The following is a 20,616-nucleotide window of genomic DNA, read 5'->3' on the forward strand; positions in this document are numbered from 1 at the left end:
CAGCCCAGAACTAACCCACCCCAAGTCCAAATTTATCTTGATAACCGAGACTGGACCTAACCAAAATGGGCCCATCTGATATGTGCAATAGCTCAGACTTTAACCTATCACTCACCTATACCTCACTATAGTACTAAAAACCATGCCTATCATCATATTAAGGCCACCATTTTCTTACTACGTTTTGTGACTAAGCATGTAATCGATCTGCTCAATAATCAAACTACATCATCAGAGGCCACTGTGCTGATTATCCTAAAATCTGCCCATCGTTTACTACTATAAAACTATCAGAATTACTGAAGCTTGGAAAGACAGATTTTTTGAGCTGATAGGCCATTTTTTCTCCTGCTATGTGCCTAGCAATAAACTTTTTCTTTTTTTGAAACTCCGGTGTCAAAGGAATTGGCCTTTTGAGTACATTGGTCAAAAAATTCCACCACCTTTGTCCGGTAACAGTGATGACTGTAAATGATATTTTGAGATATTTGAAACTGTGGTAATGTGATTTAAAATATCTGTGATTTCTTTCAGTGACAAAGTCATATATACTGCTAATTCTATTGTGGTTTGCGTTTGTTGTCTATTCGCATAGTTGAAAAAAATACTAAATTTTAGTTAGATGTTAGTTGGAAAAGAGTAGTTCTTTCTTTAATTCACCCTGTAAGAGGATAAGAACTTCTGCTCCTCTCAGTGCCCTGAGGTCCCATCAGACCATGGTTTTTTTTAACTTGATACCCTTGTGTCAAGCATGGGAGATTCTCCATTATTGTGGAATTAAATTGAAAAGAATTGAGTATATCCCCAATCTCCTAAGTGAGAAAACTCCGTTAACTCAAAGCCTTGTCTGGTTTTTGTTCCCCAAGTCCACATCCAAGGGAGTGTTTTCCCAGCGTCTCTCCCCCGTAGAGATAGGGAGCTCGAGGAGTTTGCCACTATGGGGTCCTGGCTGTGTTGGAGGAAATCTCAGGAGAAAAAGTGGTAGCAAGTTTATTTGGTTAAACAGAGCATGATAGAAAAACGCAGGAGAGGGAGATGACCTCACTAATTCTGTCTATCAGCTTTGAGGACAGGGAACTGAAAACACTCACTTCGGATAATCAGCTGCTCTGCCCAGCTGCACCTCGTCCTTTTCCTGGGGAAGGTAGCTGGGGCTGCAGATGGCGCAAAGCTCCCAGCACTGCTGGACTGGGGGTGGGAAAGGCCTTTATCAGCCCACCCGGTGAGCCAACGTTCTTCCTGCAGCAGAACAGGCAGGCCTGTGCGTTTCCTTGCAGTTATGCAACTGGGCTGGAAGCCCAGATGTCAGCAACTGTGACGTCGCAGGCAGGGAAAACCCTGAGCTGCAACCTCAGGACTTGCCGTGGGAAAAGAGGAGGGGTTGGGTTTTCTTCTTGGTTTCTAGAAAGTTGTTTCCTGCCCCACAAATAGCTTGGTTAGGAAGCTAGGTCTGTTTCATAAGAGGAGACTCTTCTCATGCCTCTTCCCAGCTTGTCTTTACAATTGTCATGATTATATCCTGATCCCGAGTTTTAAAACACCACTTCTTTTTTTTTTATTATTAATTAAAAAAAAATTAACAACAAACAAAACAATAAGATATCATTCCATTCTACATATATAATCAGTAATTCTTAATATCATCACAGAGTTGCATATTCATCATTTCTTAGAACATTTGCATCGATTTAGAAAAAGAAATAAAAAGACAACAGAAAAAGAAATAAAACGATAATAGAGAAAAAAGTTATACATATCATACCCCTTACCCCTGACTTTCATTTACCACCAGCATTTCAAATCAAATTTATTTTAACATTTGTTTCCCCTATTATTTATTTTTATTCCATATGTTCTACTCTTTTGTTGATATGGTAGATAAAAGGAGCATTAGACACAAGGTTTTCACATTCGCAGAGTCACATTGAAAACACCACTTCTTAAAGTTGGCTTGATGTGCTCATGAAATGTACCTCAGCTTCTCCAGCACAGCCTCAACTCCCATTCATTCCATATGCTTGTCCTATAGTCAGCACAGGAAGTGGCTCAGCAAAACTTTTTTGAACACTAAAAATGTGCCAAGCACTGTGATACTCTTGGAGATCCCATGGTTAGTGCACAGCTCTTAAAATCTCTCTACTACTCTGTAAGAGCCTTCGATGGCAACCAATTGCTTCAGAGGAAAGGATCAAAGTACCCAATTAAGAAGGTCCAGCTAAAAGGATTTAATAAATTGTTTAATTTATTCTTCCACAATTTACAGATAAGGAAACTGCAGCCCAGAGAAGGGAAGTAGTTTCCCTAAGTCCATACAGTGAAATGTTAAGGCTAGATCGAGAACATAGGTTTCTAGACTCCCAGTTCAAAGTCATGTTCCTTGACATAATATTCTTGATCTTTGATGATATAGCCATATTTCCAATTGATCTCCCATTGCTCATTTACAGGAAACCCAGCTCCAACCAAACTAGTTCAATCGCCAGTCCCAGATAAATTGTAGGCGTCGCTGCCCTAGCTCTTCTTTAGCATGTAATATATGCCAGGTACTTTACTTAGGATACTATGTACACTCACATTATAATAATAATTGTTAGGTTGAAACATGTGACATTACCAATATTAGACCAGTTTTGACCCACATTGATGGAAATTGCATTTGGTTCATACTAAAGATACCATTACCCTTGATTCCTCCTCTTCCTAACCTACAGATTTAATCAGTCTCCAAGTAATTTTGTATTTACTTAATCTCTCTTAAGTCCTCCTACTGCTTTCTATCCCTACGGCTACTGGTTCTGACCATAAGTCTCTCTCCTGGACTATGAAAAATAGTTGGTTTCCTGTCTCCAATCTTAACTGTTTCAAGTAGATTTTTTAATGTGTGCATCTGATCATGTTGCTCCTTATGGAAATCCCTCATAACTCCTTACTTTTGGATAAAATTCAAACTCCTAAACATGGCTAACCACACTTCTAACCTCAAACCAGCTTATCTTTCTACTCAACGCCCCATCCTTCTGTCCTGTTCTCATTTTAGCCCACTTGGTAATTACTGATTGATTTGTCTGTCTCCCTTTTCAGGTTCAGCCACCTCTGAGACCCTGTGGCTTTAAGAAATAGCACAAAGAGGAAACAGTTGTAAATCGATATAGTTATTCAACTGTCATGCAATATTAAGTAAGCACCTACCAGGAACCAACCATTGGGTGCTGGGGCTCCAAAGATGAACATGGAGTTCTCAGGCTCTGGGGAGGTACAGAGAAGTTGCAAAAAAATTATATGCTGTTCTGATCCAAAAGGTAGAAGAACAATGAATCATAGCGATGTTGACTGTCACATAGTGACATTTGAATTTATAAGGACCTTATACATTATCTACTCTATTGCTTTCAGGTTTACAGATTCATAAACGTAACACCAGAAAGGTTAAATAAAATGCCAAAGTCATCATGTAAGATGTAAAAGCCCTTGGCTCAAATATAGGACTTCAGGGTTTTAGATATTGGGTAGCAAAAGGGATATATCATCCTCTCTACCAATTTGATGGTTTTCGAAATGCTGTCTGTAATTCATATCAGGTGCTTTGAATTTAATCTTGCCTTAGAGTGTGATCTAAAAGGTCGGGTTAGTCCCTGTCCAAGAAAATCTTCCAATGTCACTGGGAAGAAAAATTAAGACCTGTAGGACAAAGGGGAACATTAGATGTTCTCATATGCCATAGAAATATCTGCTATTGCAAGTTTGAGAAGGAAAGGATTGGTGTGGTTCAGAATAGTTAAATCATAAAATATTGGGGTCCACTTTTGAGTGATGGGTGGAGAGAAAGAAGGGTGGCCATTGAAGAGTGCATTCCACTTGGTGGAAGTAATAAAGCAAAGGAGAAACAGCAAGAGGGAGCCCTCAGTGTCTGAGTGACAGATTGGGGAGAAACCTGGCAAAGGAGAGCAGGATTTGAAGGAGAAGGAAAAGTCACCTCCCGGGATTCTCTTTTAGTTCTGTAATTCAGTGATCTCATCTGTCCTAACTATCATTTTACCATGGAGGAAGGTGGAGCCAGAAGAAGGTACATCCTTTATCCACGATTACAACTAATAATCCCTCAGGCAAATGCTTCCTTGGGGAGGAAGGTGATGGGGTAACCCAACCTGCAAATAAGCTGCCTTAGGATGTGAGGAAGTGCGATGCCACCAGAGAAATTCCAAGGGAGTTCCAGTCCTCACCTGCTGGGACTGACTTCCTTCACGTTACATGTATATAAATCATTGGAAGGCTCTCAGCTGGAGACAGACTCCCAGGAGACCAGAAGCAGCAGCATCTCCTGAGCTCAGGTAAGAGAACTTCCTCTCTCTCCACATGGCACATTCTGGAGATCAGCCCAGTCCTCCCAATCGATTCACCCAGCTGTGCTCAGGGCCATGTCCAAAGAAGAAGCCCTTTCTGTTAGGATGAAACCTCTTTGTGCGTCAGTACCTAGCACAATATTTGGAACAACGGGTGCTCCATACACGCTGGTTGAGTGGTTGAATTGAACAAATCCATAAACCCATGATAGTCAAGGCAGCTGACATCGATCTCTAAAATTCATTGAGCATTCACTATGTACTAGGTGTATAAAAAGCATTCACCATTTTATTTAAATGTCAAAATAAGTGTTTGGGGTAGGTTTAATTATCAGGATGTCTGGGTGAAGGGAGCAAAACTCGGAAAGGTGAGTAGACTTGTCCAAGTTCATGTATATATAGAGTGACCAGCTTCTCTCAGTTTGCCTGGGACTGTTTCAGTTTTAAAACTGAAAGCCCCATGTCCTGGGACTTTCCTAGAGTAAGGATTTGGACTCATTTTTTCCTTTTTTTTTTGGCATGGGCAGGCTCCAGTAATTGAACCCGGCTCTGCAGCATGGCAGGCGAGAACTCTGCCTACTGAGCCACCGTGGCCTACCCTGGACTCATTTCTTTTGTCTCCAAAAACTAGAGTTCTCTCTGATACTTTTGGGCTTGGTTTTTTATTCCCCTCTCCTACCGTTTGGCAGCATCTCAAGTGGACATGTATGTGAAAACATGTCTAGCATATTGGCTGGCATACAGAAAAAATTCAGTAAGTAGCAATGATTAGCGGTGCTGTGCCAAGCCATCCTGGAGTCTTGGGTAAGAGGAAAGATGCGTGCCCATAAATACATGTTTTTATGTATTTCATGCATTATATTCTGAATATTAAATAGTTGAAAAAATATTGAAAAACTGCAAAATAGATAGTAGATATATTAAAATTCACATTAATTTGTTTAAATATTTTATTTTTTCCCCAAAAGAATTTATTATGATTTTACTTTCCTGGCTTTAAGGAAAGCAAACTCATCAAACCTATTTTCATAATTTATTGCTGGAAAAAATTTAACCATTAAGTTAGATAAAAGCATGCTATATCGGGAAACTCATTTTTCCTTTTGCCTCAAGTTGCAATATGGGTTGTGATGGCACTGTCAGATTCTGTCTTTAGAATTTTGATATTTTGTTCATTGTGGATTTTTTTCATTAGTTTTTATGATTGCACCAAAGTATCACATCTTGACTACTGAGTTTTTTGTTACCCCCTTTAATTTTTGAGCCCTGAGTGAGTGTCTCACTCACCTCACCTTAATCCTGGCCAATTGTCATTTTATCTAAAAATTCAGCAGACATTACAAGCTACTTTCATACTGAGTGGCCTTTCCCCAATAAGAAATGAGTTGCAGGGCTTGCAAAGGACACCTTCTTGGTTTCCCCCCAGGAATACCTGTCTTCTGCTCTCCTTCAGAGGGCGCTGTGGAGCCCCAAATACCTCCGGAGGAAGAAGTGTTAGCTGGGATCATTCAATTTGCCTTTCCCTGGTGGTAGGACGGTTATGAAATCATTGAGCTTCTAGTTTTGCCTTCGGGACTGGAATGAATCCATTATCCCCAAATAAGTAATCTGATCTCAGACAGATGCCAAATAGAGCTAAGCTCCCTGCCCTGGGGTGGCCATAAATCTAGACAATTCTCCCCAAGTGTTGTTGGTGGTGGTGCAACCACAACTTCTGTTTTTTCCCAAGTTCTCCATGGACTATAGGGGGAGAGAAGGATGAGCAACATTGGTGTTTTTGGAGGGAAGGCTATATACGTCAATTCCCTAAAACAAGTTTTGACATTTCCCTGAAATGTCATCCTTTATCTACTCACTGCAAGTGCGTGCTGCTCCAGGCCTTACCTGCTGGGCAATGACGGTGGGCAGGGATGGGGTAGCATAAAGGAGGCAGGACCTTGTGGCACAAACTCACCTGCAGGTCTGGAGTAAGCATCTGGAAGCTCCTCTTCACAGGAAGTACAGCAATTTTTCTTAGTAAGTTTGCCTTGGAAGGGCAAATATTAGTGGGGTCACACCATTTGGAGCCCAGATTTCAGACAGTGGATACCTCATAACTCAGTTGGCTTCTTAAGGCGTGAAGAAGGCAAAATCAGTAAGTAATGTTGTTTCCTTTGACTCTCTAGCCCCAGTGGTCTCCAGATTCCAGGCACAAGATGAAAGGCTCTCGTCTTCCCCTCTGCCTTCTCTCTGCTGTGTTTTATCTCTGCTGTGCATCTTCTGCTGGCCTGAAGACACTCCATTTGGGAAGCTGTGTGATCACCATAAACCTTCAGGAGATACGAAATGGATTTTCTGAGATACAGGGCAGTGTGGTATGTAAGGGAGGCACCCAGTTCACTTTGCCTGCCCTCTTCCCTGCTGGTCTCCCTCTCTTCCCATGGCAGCCCTGGCCATAGGACCACAGAAGTAGGCAGGCTGGGGGCTCCTTACCAGGAGGATGCATTCCCCAGAAATATCTGTGTTCATAATTTAAAAGCGTTTGGGGAAGAGGACACCTCCCTCTAGGTCTTGCAGGAAGAAAATGAGGGGCTCAATATTTGATATCTACAACTGTGGCACCAGTTACTGACCCATCCTTTTTTTTTGCCTTGCCTTCTTCTGTTTAGCAAGCCAAAGATGAAAACATTGACATCAGAATCTTGAGGAAGACTGAGTCTTTGCAAGGCACAAAGGTATGTGTTTTGCCCAGATGAGCTGTGGGAGGGAAAGCATGAAGCAGGGGCATCTCCACCACCCTGGATCTCATCCTTGCCCTCCACTCCCTGCAACATGCTTGTCCTCTTTGCAGCCTACAGATCGGTGCTGCTTCCTCCGTCATTTACTAAGACTCTACCTGGACAGAGTATTCAAAAACTACCAGACTCCTGACTACCACACCCTTCGGAAGATCAGCAGTCTTGCTAACTCCTTTCTTACCATCAAGAAGGAACTCCGGCTCTGTGTGAGTAAGAGTTTTGCGTAACAGATCCATCTCAGCACGTAACTTCAATGGCTTAGAAACAAATGCCCTCTTTCCTACCCCCACTTAATGGATGGAAAAACTATGTCAGTCCAAAAGTTTGAATAATCTGTCCACAGCCAGCTGATTTTTGGGCATATGCCCTATGCAAAAAGTATACTCTGTAAAGCCAAAAGAATGATCAAATGCTGGCTATTTTATATTATTGATAATTATTTATTACCTATGAGATTACACTTTTTCTGTAAGCGAGATATCCTAGTGTGTACTATTACATCCTGTGTCCAGAGCAGCCAAAAAGCAAGCCACTCATTGAGTTTGAAATCCAATTCTCTCTTTCCATGGGGCTCAGAAAAGCTCTGGGATGGAGCTCTTAGATTACAGCTGGCGGCAGGGGTGGAAAGGCCAGATGGGGCACATAAGGTTAGTTAAGCCCAAATAACCCCAGCACTGCCAGTTTCTGAAAAGCAGTAATGAGCTCCATATTTGAGCCTAAAGAGCTGGCTTTCTTTTCAAGCCAATGATTAACTTAATGATCTGAAACCATGAGATCTTAAAAGACTTTTCTATCGGAATGAAGTATTTTTTAGGGATGTGGGTGAAAGAGAAGAATTCCCAACTATTTCATGTCAATGGCAAAGGCAGAAAATCAGAATCCATAATAAAGTCTCCCATCCTTTGGGTCTTTTTCAGCATGCCTACAGGACATGCCACTGTGGGGAGGAAGCCATGGAGAAATACAGCCAGGTTCTGAGTCACTTCGAAGAGGTATATCCAGTTTTGGCATTGGTTGGGATGGGTGTGTTTTAGAACTGAAATCACACCTGGGATGGATATTCATCCAGGTGGAAATCCTGTAGCCCTCAGGTTTATAGCCTTCTGAGGTCTTGTGGACCATCCTCTGCTTCTAACCTAGGAGACACCCATCCAGGCTCTGGAAGGGTCCTTACTCCAGATTATGCTCTGGGAATTGAGAGGGCATGGCCATGCTTCTATCAAGTCTCCCCAGAGTCATCTGAATCTTCCAGTTGCGCATACTAGAGACAATAGTTTTCCAAGGTTCACATATTCCCACATACCCTCAAAAACACTCATGAATTCACACATGTCCATGCCATGCTGTTTCTCACTTCAATGTTTTTGTGCATCTGCCAGGAAGGCCTGGAGCCCACCCTTTGTTGACTAACTCCAACTCATCCTCTAAAACTCAGCCCAGGCATTGCCTCCACGAAGGTGCTGGCTGCCTCTCTCGAAGTTAGACGTCTCTTCTGTAGTCTTATGCGGGCTCCATCATTCATTCACCACACTGCATTTTTATTGCCTGCTTTGGCCTGTGTCTCTCACTCGACTCTGAGTCCCTTATGGCTGCTGCCTTCATCCCTGAACACCCAGCCACCAGCTCAGTGATTGGCAGAAACATATTTGTTCGACTGAAGTCTGCACAGTAGGCATCCTCTACACACAGGTGTCCTTTTGCTTTTTTAGAAATCAACCTGTATATTTTGATCATTGTGATTCAAGAGGCTTGGCTACAGTCCTAATTCTGTTACCCACCTCCACACGAGGGCTCAGTTTCCTTACATAAGACCACAGTGATGGACTCAATGGCCTTCCTTTCTCATGTGAGCTCTTGGGCTTCTATAGCTTCTTTCAAGCTTTTCAGCATGTCATGGTCCCATCAGACCCAGTGATGAGGGAAGAGGATGAAGTCCTAAGTATTTGTCTCATTATGAGTTCCTAAACCCATAACTGTGCATCTTTTTCAGCTTGAGCCTCAGGCAGCAGTGGTGAAGGCTTTGAGTGAACTAGACATTCTCCTGCATTGGATGGAAGAGACAGCATAGGAGGATAGTGACAGCACTGCTGAGAGGAGTCCTGGCCAAGAGTTCCAGGACCAGCTGAGTCATGATGGAAAACCACTTGTCTCTGCTTTGTCACTTACTGCTGGTCATCATGGATATCATCTATTTATTATTTAGTTCCTTATTGTGGTTGTCTTCATATGCTCCCGATCTTAATTTAGACCATAATGGCATAATATTTTTGTAATATCTTTTCTATTGTTGAATATCTTTCTTAGGTCAACTACTTATTTATTTTTGTTATTTAACTAATTTATTTTTGTACTTGAATGATGGAACTTTAAAAAAAAATCACAGGTTATATTTATAACCAGACTATAAGAGGTGGTGTATTTTCATATGATAAACAAATCCTCTAAATTCCAGAAAACTGGTAAGGAAGTTTTGAAATTTTTATTTATTAAATGCCACTGCTCTGTGAGATACTTGAAACTGAGTCAATGGCTACTTTGCATGGGACACAAGAAAAGAAGCTCTGAGGTGAAACTATAGACCTACCTTATAGTGACCACCTCACCCCATTCTTGCATGCCTTCCCATTATAGAACTACTGCATGGTCAAAATGTGTTTTTACAAATAAAATTTTCTTTGATTAATATCTGTTTGGTGTATGAAAATGCTTCAGGGGCAGAAGCCATGGCGGGGATGAGCTTGAATAGAAATCTCTTTGCATGAGGGTCTTCTTGCTCTTCGGGGGAGGACACTCGCAAGTGGGAACCTGGGCATCCTCTCCCCTGTTGAATTCATCCCCACCTCTATATCTTAATTCACTTACTTCCCTGGCCCCATGAGAGGAATCTGTGACTCCTTCCTGCACACGGAAGGACTATGAAGAAGCGAAGGGCTTCAGTTATCCCTGCTTTCACCTCATTGCATTAGGGTACTGCCCTCTCTGTACCCCTGCTTCTTTCTCATACCAGGTTCCCTGTGGGCCTTGATTGCACCACTGATTACAATGGGCACGAGGCTCTGTGTTTTGATGTAAGAACACTCAGTGCACGGTGTCGTTACAGAGCCTTGCCCGGGGAAGTGCATGAGCCTTCTTTAGAAGCGTTGCCACTTTGGATTATGTCCAGCCCTAGAGTTGAAGTTGTTTCTGGATCAATTCCCTGTCTTTCTGGCCAACCATTGAACAATTCTCCAGGTCCCTATCAGGCTGAGCTTCCCTGGGCTCCAAGGAGCCAGAGCTTGTGACTGGGCTGGAGGTGGCCCCCCCACCTCAGGGTGAACTGCACCCTCAGCTTAGTACCTTAGTTTTGCCAATTTCCCCAACAAGAGACCAATGATTATTCCCTAGTTCCTACAGATAGCTCCCCTTTTTGTCTCTAGTTTCTGCTCCTGGGCTTCACCCTGGCCGCTGATATGTTTAAGTAACACTATGGTTTTGTTTTTTCTTTTCCTGATTATATAGGTAACAGCACCTAATGAGAAAACTTGGAAAATACAGAAAAATGTAAAGAAGAAAATTAAAATCATCCCCATAATCCCACCACACCTGGAGAACCGCCTTAAAATATTTAGGTGTATTTTTTTCCAGATCTTTTGTTTTGGGTTTGAATCAAGACTCAGTCTATTACCTGAGTGGTTTGAGGCATAAAACATAAACTTTTGGGGATTTAGTGTCTTCCTCTGTAATTCAGGATGATGATAACTACCTTTCATGGTGATGGCTTTTTATGTTCCTTTGAAAACAAGGCAAGTCTCTTCTGTACTCCCCGTTATCACCTTTAGCTTTGCCCCATATCATCTCTCTTCCATCAAATTTTCCAGTTGCACGTCTCCCAGTGCACTATGACAGGCTCTGACAAACAGCTTGGCTCCAACTCTCAGGGAATACAGTTGAAAAGCCAACCTCTCTGAACTCAGAGCTAAATTAGAACCTCCACCTCCAGGAGCCATTAAGTGGTAAGAAAGAGGCTGATTTGCCCTGACAAGGGTGTGGGCCTTCCAGATGGGATTGTCTGAGGATAACACAACTGAAGATAAAGCTCTTCCATTCACTTCCTGGGAAGCATTTTTTGACTCTTCTGAAAGTTTAGAGCATAGGAAGCCTCGGTCTTTGGGAGTGTCCATGTCACAGACTTCCATTGATTTGTGACCCATGTCCACCTGCCTATTCTTCTCCCTTGCACTTCCCATCTCTACCTCCCATCATTCCTTTGTCTCTTCTTTTTCTGACCTACAGCAGTACTAACAATGGGGAATTCAGCAGGGGAGCGATCAGATCAGGCTGGAGATTCAGAGAACACTTCATGAAGGTGGGAACCTCTGAGGGACAGACTATGAAGAATAATTTGCTATTGTCACTTCCAATAACAATAATTAAAATAATTGTTATTGTTTATTAAGTAATTACCATGTGTTAGCATCATACTAGACAATTCACATAATTATATACTTTAATCCTCAAAACAACTCTGTGAAATAGGTAGTAATATTGTTAGTCTAAAATGGCAATGTTCTCAGAAAGAAAATGTAATTTGTACAAGGTTTTACAGCTAATAGGAAGCAGGACCAAGATTTGGATGTAGGCAGCCTGATACCACGGTCCTGGGTATTTTGCCACTCTACACAATAATAGCTCTTGTGTTCAGAATAATAGAAGTAGGGAATAGATAGCTTTGGCTTCATAGATATCTGAGTGAACATACCTATCCTCTCACTTATTACCTTTACTGTCTTATGTAAGTGTCATCCTCAGTTTCTTCAACTGCAATGTGGGGATGGGGTACTCACCACACTGGGGTGGTGGAGGACTGAATGAGATTATAATAGCTAATATGCACAGGCACTTACTCTGTACTAGGTACATATGTGTGTTGCAAGTGTCTGCTCATTTAATTCTCACAGCAGCATGATTACATAGGTGTCATTATCATTTCCATGACAGATGGGGAAACTGAAGACCAGAAAGTGAAAGTATCTTGCTCAAGTTCATGCACCTAAAAATGATGGAGGTAAAATTTGAATGTGGGTAAGCAGACTGGAAAACTAGGCTCCTAGCCACTTCACTTTCTTGGCTAGATGGAATGCCCAGCACATAGAAGAACTCAATAAATAGAGACTCAGTCTACGGAAGTGGTTCTGCCTGTGCAGGAAAGTGAGGAGCCTTCCTGCCCAGTTATAACACTAACCGTTAATTTCCTGATGCAACTTGTCTTTATAACATCTGTGCTTAACTTTGTTTTCCATGGGTCTAACCCTTGTAACTCCAACAAGTGGAGATGGCAAGATAAATAAATCTGAAGTTGACCTATCAGCTCTGGGTACTACTGGCTATGAATCCTTGGATAAGTCACTTTCCCTTTCTGGGCTTCAGTTTCTGCATTTGTAAAATGAAAGGGCTATACCAGATGATTCCGGGTTCTAGAAACTGAATGTGCTACCATTGTTTTTAGGGACTGGATGTAGCTGCTGTTGCTACTGTTTTCCATCGTCAGGAAGGTGTCTGCATGGTCCCCACATCACCAGCTTTGGATTCAGAGTCTGAGGGGAGCACATCTGATTGGGTAGGCCTAGGTGATGCCCCGTGCCCTGGAGGCCGGGAGCGTGGGCTAGCTTTCTCTCTGATGGGAGGCCTTCTCAGACGAAGAGGGATCTTCCAAATGTAGGAATGAGGTCCAGCTGTTGGGTGACCCAAAAGAATTAAAGAATAGAAATATCTACTCTATTCCCCATTTTCACCATAGCTTAGGGATGTCCACATTTCCTATTTCCAAGGTTTCAGACCATCCCTAACGTAAACTTGTGTAACTTTGTCTGCCTGACCCCTGCCTAAATTTTCCTCCTATAGTCTTAAGTTCCTGGAGAACAGGGCTGTTTTTTTTTTTCTTCTTTTTTTCAGTTTTGTAGCCTGCCGCACTCCAACCCAACCCCCTAAGCACAGTATAGCATTACATTATTGATAAGGATTGTTCAGAAACAAAGGAAAGAATGTGCCTGAATGAAATGTAAAGAGAAATGAACTAAATGAAATTGCTTTACGTTTATGTATGGCCCTCAGCTGATTCTATGAGTAAAGGACTTTTGATGTTTGCTAGAAAACAGATAACCCACCCTGCTCTGCAGAAGGGGATCCTTGCCGACAGGAGGCAGTACAACAAATAGTGAAAGAATGACTGAAAACAGCCACTTTCCTATTTCCAGAGGGTTGGGAAGAAAAAAGGTGAAACTCTGCAGCTAAGCCAGACTGTGGCGAGCACAGTGAGTAAATATCTTGACAGAAACAGGCTAGGACTCAGGAGCCTGGAGGCAAGAAGCCATGGCTTATAAAACCTTTCAGAACACATTCTTAATCTCATTGAATGTTAGAACTGGGAGAGAACATACAGATCATTTTACAGGACATACAGATCATTTTTTGAGAGAAACTGAGGTTCAGGAAGAGAAAGTGACTTACAAAAGGTTACACAGTGAAACATGCTGAAGCTGTCATTAAAATGGAAATCTCTGTACTTCCAGAGCCAGTAAGTCTCAACTCGGCTCAGCAAGAAATAAAAGTCATCTGGATTAGAATTTGTAGAAGTAAAATTTTCTTTATTCACAGATGATATGCTCATCGAGGTAGAAACAGCTGATGAAATATATAAAAAGCTACTTGAACTGGCAACAAAGTTCAGCAAGGGTGCAGAATATAACATCAATATACAAAAATCAATGGTATTTCTATATACTAACAACTTATAATCAGACTTTGAAAGAAAAATATTATTTACAATAGTATCAAGATTCTGAAGTACATAGGGATAAATCTGACAAAAGATGTAAAATAATGCTATACCGAAAATTGCAGCATATTCAGATATTAAAACCACAATGAACTACCACTTCATACCTACTAGAAAGGTTAAAATTAAAAGGACTGACCAAACAAAGTGCCAGGGAAGATGTGGAGTAACTGGAACTCCCATACCCTGCTGGTGGGACTGTAAAATGGTACAACCCATTTGGAAATAGCCTGGCAGTTTTTTATGAAAGTTAAGCAAACATTCATCATTGATCCAACCACCCACTCCTAGGTACTTACCTAAGCTAGAGAAAAAAAAGCATACGTCCATACAAAGACTTTGTATGCAAATGTTCATTACGGTTATATTTGTAACAGACAATAATCTGAAACAACCTAAATGTCCATCAACATGAGAATGAAGAAACAAATTGTGGCAGATGTGTTCATTATAATCTTGATTCTGGTGATGGCTTTATGGGTTTTGCATGTCAAAACTTATCAAAAGTACCTTTTAAATTATTGCATGTCAATTATATCTCCGTAAGGTTGTTAAAACTTAATACAACTGAAGGCAATTTCTCATTATAACACTGTGGAGGTTACAAGCCTATAAAGAAAATGACGCAGGTGGGGCAATTCATTGTCCAGCAGTATAAGGCTGTGCTGGTTTGAAAGGATTAGGTAGCCTAGAACAGCCATGTTTTAATCCTGATCCAGTCTTGTGGGAACAACCATTTCTTTTAATCCCTATTCAGTGTCATTAGATTGGACACTTAATTAAATTATCTCCACAGAGATGTGATTTGCTCAAACGTGGGTATTAACCTTGATTAGATGGAGACGTGACTGTACCCATTCCAGGTGCGTCTTGATTACCTTACTGGAATCCTTTAAAAGAAGAAGCATTTTGGAGACAGCCATGAGAGGACAGAGCCACTAGAGCCCACACAGCCAGAGACCTTTGGAGATGAAGAAGGAAAACATCCCTGGGGGAGCTTTGTGAAACAAGGAACCTGGAGAGAAAGCTAGCAGACATCTCAATGTTCGCCATGTGCCTATCCAGTTGAGAGAGAAACCCTGAACTTCATTGGCCTTTCCTGAGTGAAGGTAACCTCTTGTTGGTGCCTTAATTTGGACATTTTTATAGATGTACTTTAATTGGGACATTTTCATGGTCTTAGAACTGTAATCTAGCAACCTATTAAATTCCCCCCTTTTTAAAAGCCATTTAGTTTCTGGTATATTGCATTTCAGCAGCTAGTAATTTAGAACAAAGGCCCAATGTGATTTGGTGCCAGTTAAGAAGACAAAGTTTGGGAGAAATCAGAAGGAGAGACATTCATGTGAGGAGATCAGGGAAGCCTTCATGAAGGAGGGGTTCCTTGGACTGGACCTTGAAGGATAAGCAAGGATGTCAGTGAGAGGCAAGAAGATAGAAGGGATCTTGAAGTCCCTAAGTATGCAGGTGTTACCTCCAGGTGGCTCAATCAGGGGCTAATATCAATAGATAAAAGTTAAAAAAAAAACCTTTTATTTAAATTATGTTATTCTTTTATTTATATCCCATCTTCTATTGAAAAGATTTTTGAATGGATTAGAAAGATACATGTGGTATAATAAGATTTACGGAAAATAGATGTAACACTAGGAACCCAGACAGTATGATAAAGTTACAGTTGTTCACAAAGAATGTATCATAAAGTTTTGTATCAGAAATTGCTAGAAGGTTCAAAAATTGGCTCTGAACTTTCTAGAAGCTGGAACAAATAGAGAAATATGACCATTACAAAACTCACTAAGTGCTTTACCTGGGTTATCTCATTCAATTCTTACAGACCGCGAACAATATGTATGTCTCTACTTTCAATGGCAGAGTTCAGCGGTTTTCCTGTGGCTTGTGAAAAGCTGGTGAATATGTGCAGGTAGCTTCCTCTTGGTCTGTCCTGCATGAAGGAGGGAATACCTTCTGGCTTTTAAATGAATCATTCACTGAGAAAAATTAAACAGCAGCACAAAATATGAAAAGAAAAAACTTATTGTTGAAGGTATTAGAGTGGTAACAAGGCAGGAATAGTTACTGGACAAAAATCTGGGAGATTAAAACCCAGAGAAGTAAGTCCAGCACTGAGAGTTGCTTTTTCAGCTTGGGATGTTGGCTAAATCCAGAAAAGCTCCTGAAAAGTTGAGAGACTGAGAAGCTGTGTGGAACTTTCCACAGATTTATATGATTGTGAATGAGCAACAAAATGGGTGTTCAAGGGCTACTGAGGAACCTGGTGACCTCCTGATTGCTACATGGTAAGAGTAATGGTCATCCACAAATAAAGTGGCTTTAGCGGGAACTGAAAACTGGCTTTGACTCTTCTCAATAAATGATTGGATTAAGGTGACCTTGGATTCTAAGTTTCTTTCAGAAGAAAATATAAATCTTGCTTGCAAGAAGATAATGTTATTCTAAGACTGAGATTGTTTTTATAATTTTCCAAATACAATGTCTTGAAATCAGTGAAAATTAACCACAGTATAAGGAAACAAAATAAATTGATAAAAATTAAAGAAAAAACCAAATGACAGAAACATAGGCATCTAGGGAATACAGACAATAAAGTTATCAGACACAGACTTAAAATAACTATGCTAAATATATTCAAGTAAATAAATGACAAGATTGATTGTTTCAGCAAAGAACTAGAAACTATAAAAAAAGAGTTTAATGGAAATTCTAAAACTGAAAAGTACAAAATTGAAATTAAGACCTAATGGATGAGTGTAGCAGAAAATTTGAAATAGATAGAAAATTAGTGAACAGGAGGATAAGTCCAAAGAAAATATCCAGAATAAGAACTAGAGAGGTAAAGGGATGGAAAATACAGAAAATTTAAAAGACATAAGGAGCACATTGAAGAAATCTGATATATATGTAACTGAAGTTCCTGTAGGGGAGAACAGAGAGAGAGAGAGAGAGAGATTGAGTGTGTGTGGAGGCTGAAACAATATTTCTAGAGATAATGGTTGGGAATTTTTAAAAGCCGATGAAAGGCATGTGGCCACAGATTTAGTAATCCCACAATGCCAAACAAGACAAATACAAAACAAACAAACAAACAAACAAAAAAACTACATCTAGGCACATTATAGAAAACCTGCTGAAAACTAAAGACAAAAATATAATCATAGAAGCAGCAGGATAAATGGCAAAACTATCTTCAAATATGTCTTCTCAACAGAAACAATAAAAGCCAGAAAATAAGGGAATAATTTCTTTGAAAAGCTTGAAGAAAAAGTGCAACAAAAACAAAAAAAGAAATATTATTCAAAAATGAATGTGAGTGTTCATGTCATGTCAGGGTCACCAAAAAAAAGAAAAAAGAAAAACCGGGTGAATACAGATTCAACAAAACCTTTTTCAAAATTACAGCTGAATTTTTTTCAGAAATTGACAAATTGATCCTAAATATACATGTAATTACAAGGAACTCAGAGCAGCCAAAATATCCTTGAAAAATAAAAAGCTGAAGAACTCGTATTTCCAGTTCCACAAGAGACATGTCTAGATAATACATGATCTAGACATATAGATCAATCAGACAGAATTCAGAGTCCAGAAATAGACCCTCACATTTATTGTCAGTTGAGTTTTTAATTAAAACATTTCTTTTGTATGCTGTATGGTGGAGGTCACATTTCATTCTTTTCCCATTATTGCAGCAACTTTTGTTGAATTTTTTATTTTTATGAGTAAAAATGTCTTCATGAATTTATTATATAAAATTCCCAAAGTATTTGATTTCTCCTATTCTCACATTCATGATACATATGAAGCACAGTGGATGGGAGGCCCTTTAGATACCTGAGGGTCCCTTGCATGAAGATAGTGTACATACCTTAGCAGTGCTCTAAAGGCAGGCCCTAAGAAACCCATGTTATCTTGTCACAATATGGAAAGCATTGTCTTCTTTTCCCACTAAATTATGGTGAAAAATATCACTGCTTCATTTAATGTTATGGTGCATAACCTCTCAACTCTGAAGTCTCTCAGTCATTTAAACTTTATTTTGTCTCATTCTCTCTTTCCCCTTTTGGTCAATAAGGCTTTCCAAATCTCATGATGCCAGGCTCTTGTATATCCCTGAGAGTTATGTCCTACATTTCCAGGGAGATTTATGCCCCTAGGAATCATGTCCCACTTATGGGGAGGGCAGTGAATTTGACTTAGAGAGACGCCACATCTCAGCAACAGAAGAGGTTCTCTGGGTGACTCTTAGACATAATTATAAGTAGGTTTAGATTATCCTTTGCGGGAATAAATTTCATAGGGACAAGCTCCAAGATCAAGGGTTTGACCTATTAAATTGGTTATCCCCAAGGCTTGTGAGAATATCAGGTATTGCCCAAGTGGGGAAGTTAAATGGTTCCTCTTTTCTGCCCTGTCCCCCAAGGGGACTGGGAAAGTAATTTTTATTCTCTGTCCAGATTACTCTGGGATATATCAGGGCATCACATGAACCTGTACAAACCAACAAGATTTCACTCTCTATTCAAGATTCCATGTTAATTATGGTGTTTGAATAAACTGACCATATAAGTTAAATTAGATAAGCACTACCAAGAATATAAATTTTGCACCAAATAAATATCTCTTCCTTTGATTTTTAAATATAGATCATATCACCCTTTACCCTGTGTGCCAGTTTGAAACTATTATGTACCCCAGAAAAACCATGTTTTAATTCTGACCCAATCTTGTGGAGCCAGACCTATTGTTTAGGGTGGTGAGCTTTGATTGGATTGTTGCTATGGACATGGACACACTCAGGTATGGATGTGACCCATTGAAGTGTGGGTGTTACTCCCATGGAGATGTGACACACCCAATTGTGGGTGTGGCCTTTTGGTTAGATGAGATGTGACTCCACCTATTCAAGGTGGGTCTTGATTGGTTTACTAGGGTTCTTTAAAAGGGGAAACATTTTGAAGAAGCTTCAGATGCAGCTATTTGGAGAACAGAGACACAGATGTTTGGAGTGCTGACAGAAAAACAGATGCCTAGACATGGGCAGAGCCTACCAGGCTTCACCATGTGCCTTCCCATGAGATATTAAGCAAACTAGAATGTGGAGAGAGCCAAGGGAAGCCAAAATACGAATTCCAGCCCTGGAGAAGCCAAGTGAGGAATCCCCACAGGAGACAGATGCTGAATGCAACAGGGCCCAGGAGCAAAGGTCCAGCAGATGCCCAGCCAGGCACCTTCCCAGCTGATAGAGGTTTTCTGGATGGTATCAGCCTTTCTTGAGTGAAGGTAACCTCTTGATGGTGCCTAATGTGGACATTTTCACAGCCTTAGAATTGTAACTTGCAGTGTAATAAGTTCCCCTTTTTAAAAATCATTCCATTCATGTATGCTGTATTCCAGCAGCTTTAGAAAACCAAAACACCCTGTATTCTGATTTACCTTAGTCTATCCAGATCAGCTTCATTCATATCTTAAGTTAAAGTCTGATCCATTTTTCAACTTTTTAAACAGTTGCTATATGAGATAATGCTGATTTTCATAGCGTCAGAGCTTTAACTCTGAGTCTTTGGTGTCACATAAATGCCTGAAGTTTCAAGGAATAATCAGGTTATATGCAAATAACTAACCATCTCAGAATTTAGAAGTAACAGTTACAGCTCTGGAATAGATGTGACTGCAGTAAGCGCTTTATAATTGAGGATCATTTACAATAGGGTCCAGCCTGATAACCCATGCCCTCAACTTCAATTCCCCGAGTTTGAATACTATAGTTAGTCCATATGAGTGAGTCATGATGGTATTTGTCTTTTTGTTTCTGACATTTCATTCAACATACTGTCCTCAAGTTTCATTCATCTAGTTGCATGCCTCACAACTTCATTCCTTCCTGAAGTTGCTCAATACTCCATTGGATGTATAAATCATAGGTCCCCCCTCCATTCCTCAGTCATTGTACCCTTGGGTCACCTCCATCTTCTGCAAATCACAAACACTGCCACCATAGACACCAGTGTGCAAATGTCCATTCCTGTCCCCACTCCCAGTTCCTCCAAGTACATATCTAGCAAAGGCTTTCACAGGCAACCCACCTCTAGCTTCCCGTGGAAGCATCAAGCTGTCCTCCAGAGGACCTGCACCTCTCAGCTTCCCTAGCTACAGAAAATTCTCCACATTTTCTCCAGCACTTGTATCTCTCTGTTCATTCTTAAATGGTTTTATTTACACATCATACAATTTAGCTTAAGTAAAAATCAATGCTTCCTGGTATAATCACACAGCCCTGGCTTCACCATCACAATCTATATGACAAAATTTCCTTTTCTTTTGCAAAGAATCCCATACTCCTCTCCTATATTCCACACTTACTGACATTTAGTTTTGGCATAATGCCTTTGTTACATTCAACGGAAGCATATTACAATGTTACTGTTAACTATAGACCCTACTTTGCATTGATTGTATTTTTTCCTGTGTACCATCCCATTTTCAATATCTTGCAATGTTGACATTTATTTGTTTTCCCTCATGTAAAAACATTCATATATTTGTACATTTTATCACCATCATTGTCCACTCTAGGCATTGCTAAGTTATACCTTCTCAGTCTTTATCCTCTATCATTCCTTCTAGTTTCGTACATACCCACAGCCCTTCTCCTTCAACTATATTT

The 20,616-nt window shown here is 40.5% G+C and overlaps 1 protein-coding gene across 2 annotated transcripts; it reads left to right on the forward strand.

Moving 5' to 3' along the window:
• Positions 1-6,300: 6,300 nt before the first annotated feature.
• On the forward strand, positions 6,301-9,369 carry IL20 (interleukin 20). Of its 2 annotated transcripts, XM_077155788.1 has the most exons (6): positions 6,301-6,356; positions 6,506-6,694; positions 6,989-7,054; positions 7,171-7,323; positions 8,035-8,109; positions 9,108-9,369. In XM_077155788.1, exons 2-6 carry the CDS (start codon positions 6,536-6,538, stop codon positions 9,183-9,185), a joined length of 531 nt encoding a protein of 176 aa, XP_077011903.1. In that variant the 5' UTR covers positions 6,301-6,356; positions 6,506-6,535; the 3' UTR covers positions 9,186-9,369. The 2 variants fall into 2 exon arrangements, with proteins under 2 accessions (XP_077011903.1, XP_077011904.1); XM_077155789.1 differs by lacking the exon at positions 6,301-6,356 and having other exon boundaries at positions 6,462-6,694.
• Positions 9,370-20,616: the final 11,247 nt, after the last annotated feature.

This window comes from Tamandua tetradactyla, chromosome 4 (genome assembly GCF_023851605.1).
Source record: "Tamandua tetradactyla isolate mTamTet1 chromosome 4, mTamTet1.pri, whole genome shotgun sequence".
NCBI lineage: Eukaryota > Metazoa > Chordata > Mammalia > Pilosa > Myrmecophagidae > Tamandua > Tamandua tetradactyla.

Bases quoted from the DNA above. Each gene is read 5' to 3' on its own strand.
- IL20 (XM_077155788.1), top strand. From the start codon at position 6,536: ATGAAAGGCTCTCGTCTTCCCCTCTGCCTTCTCTCTGCTGTGTTTTAT. The intron at 6,695-6,988 runs GTATGTAAGGGA...TCTTCTGTTTAG, and splicing joins CTGAGATACAGGGCAGTGTG to CAAGCCAAAGATGAAAACAT. The intron at 7,324-8,034 runs GTGAGTAAGAGT...GGTCTTTTTCAG, and splicing joins AGAAGGAACTCCGGCTCTGT to CATGCCTACAGGACATGCCA.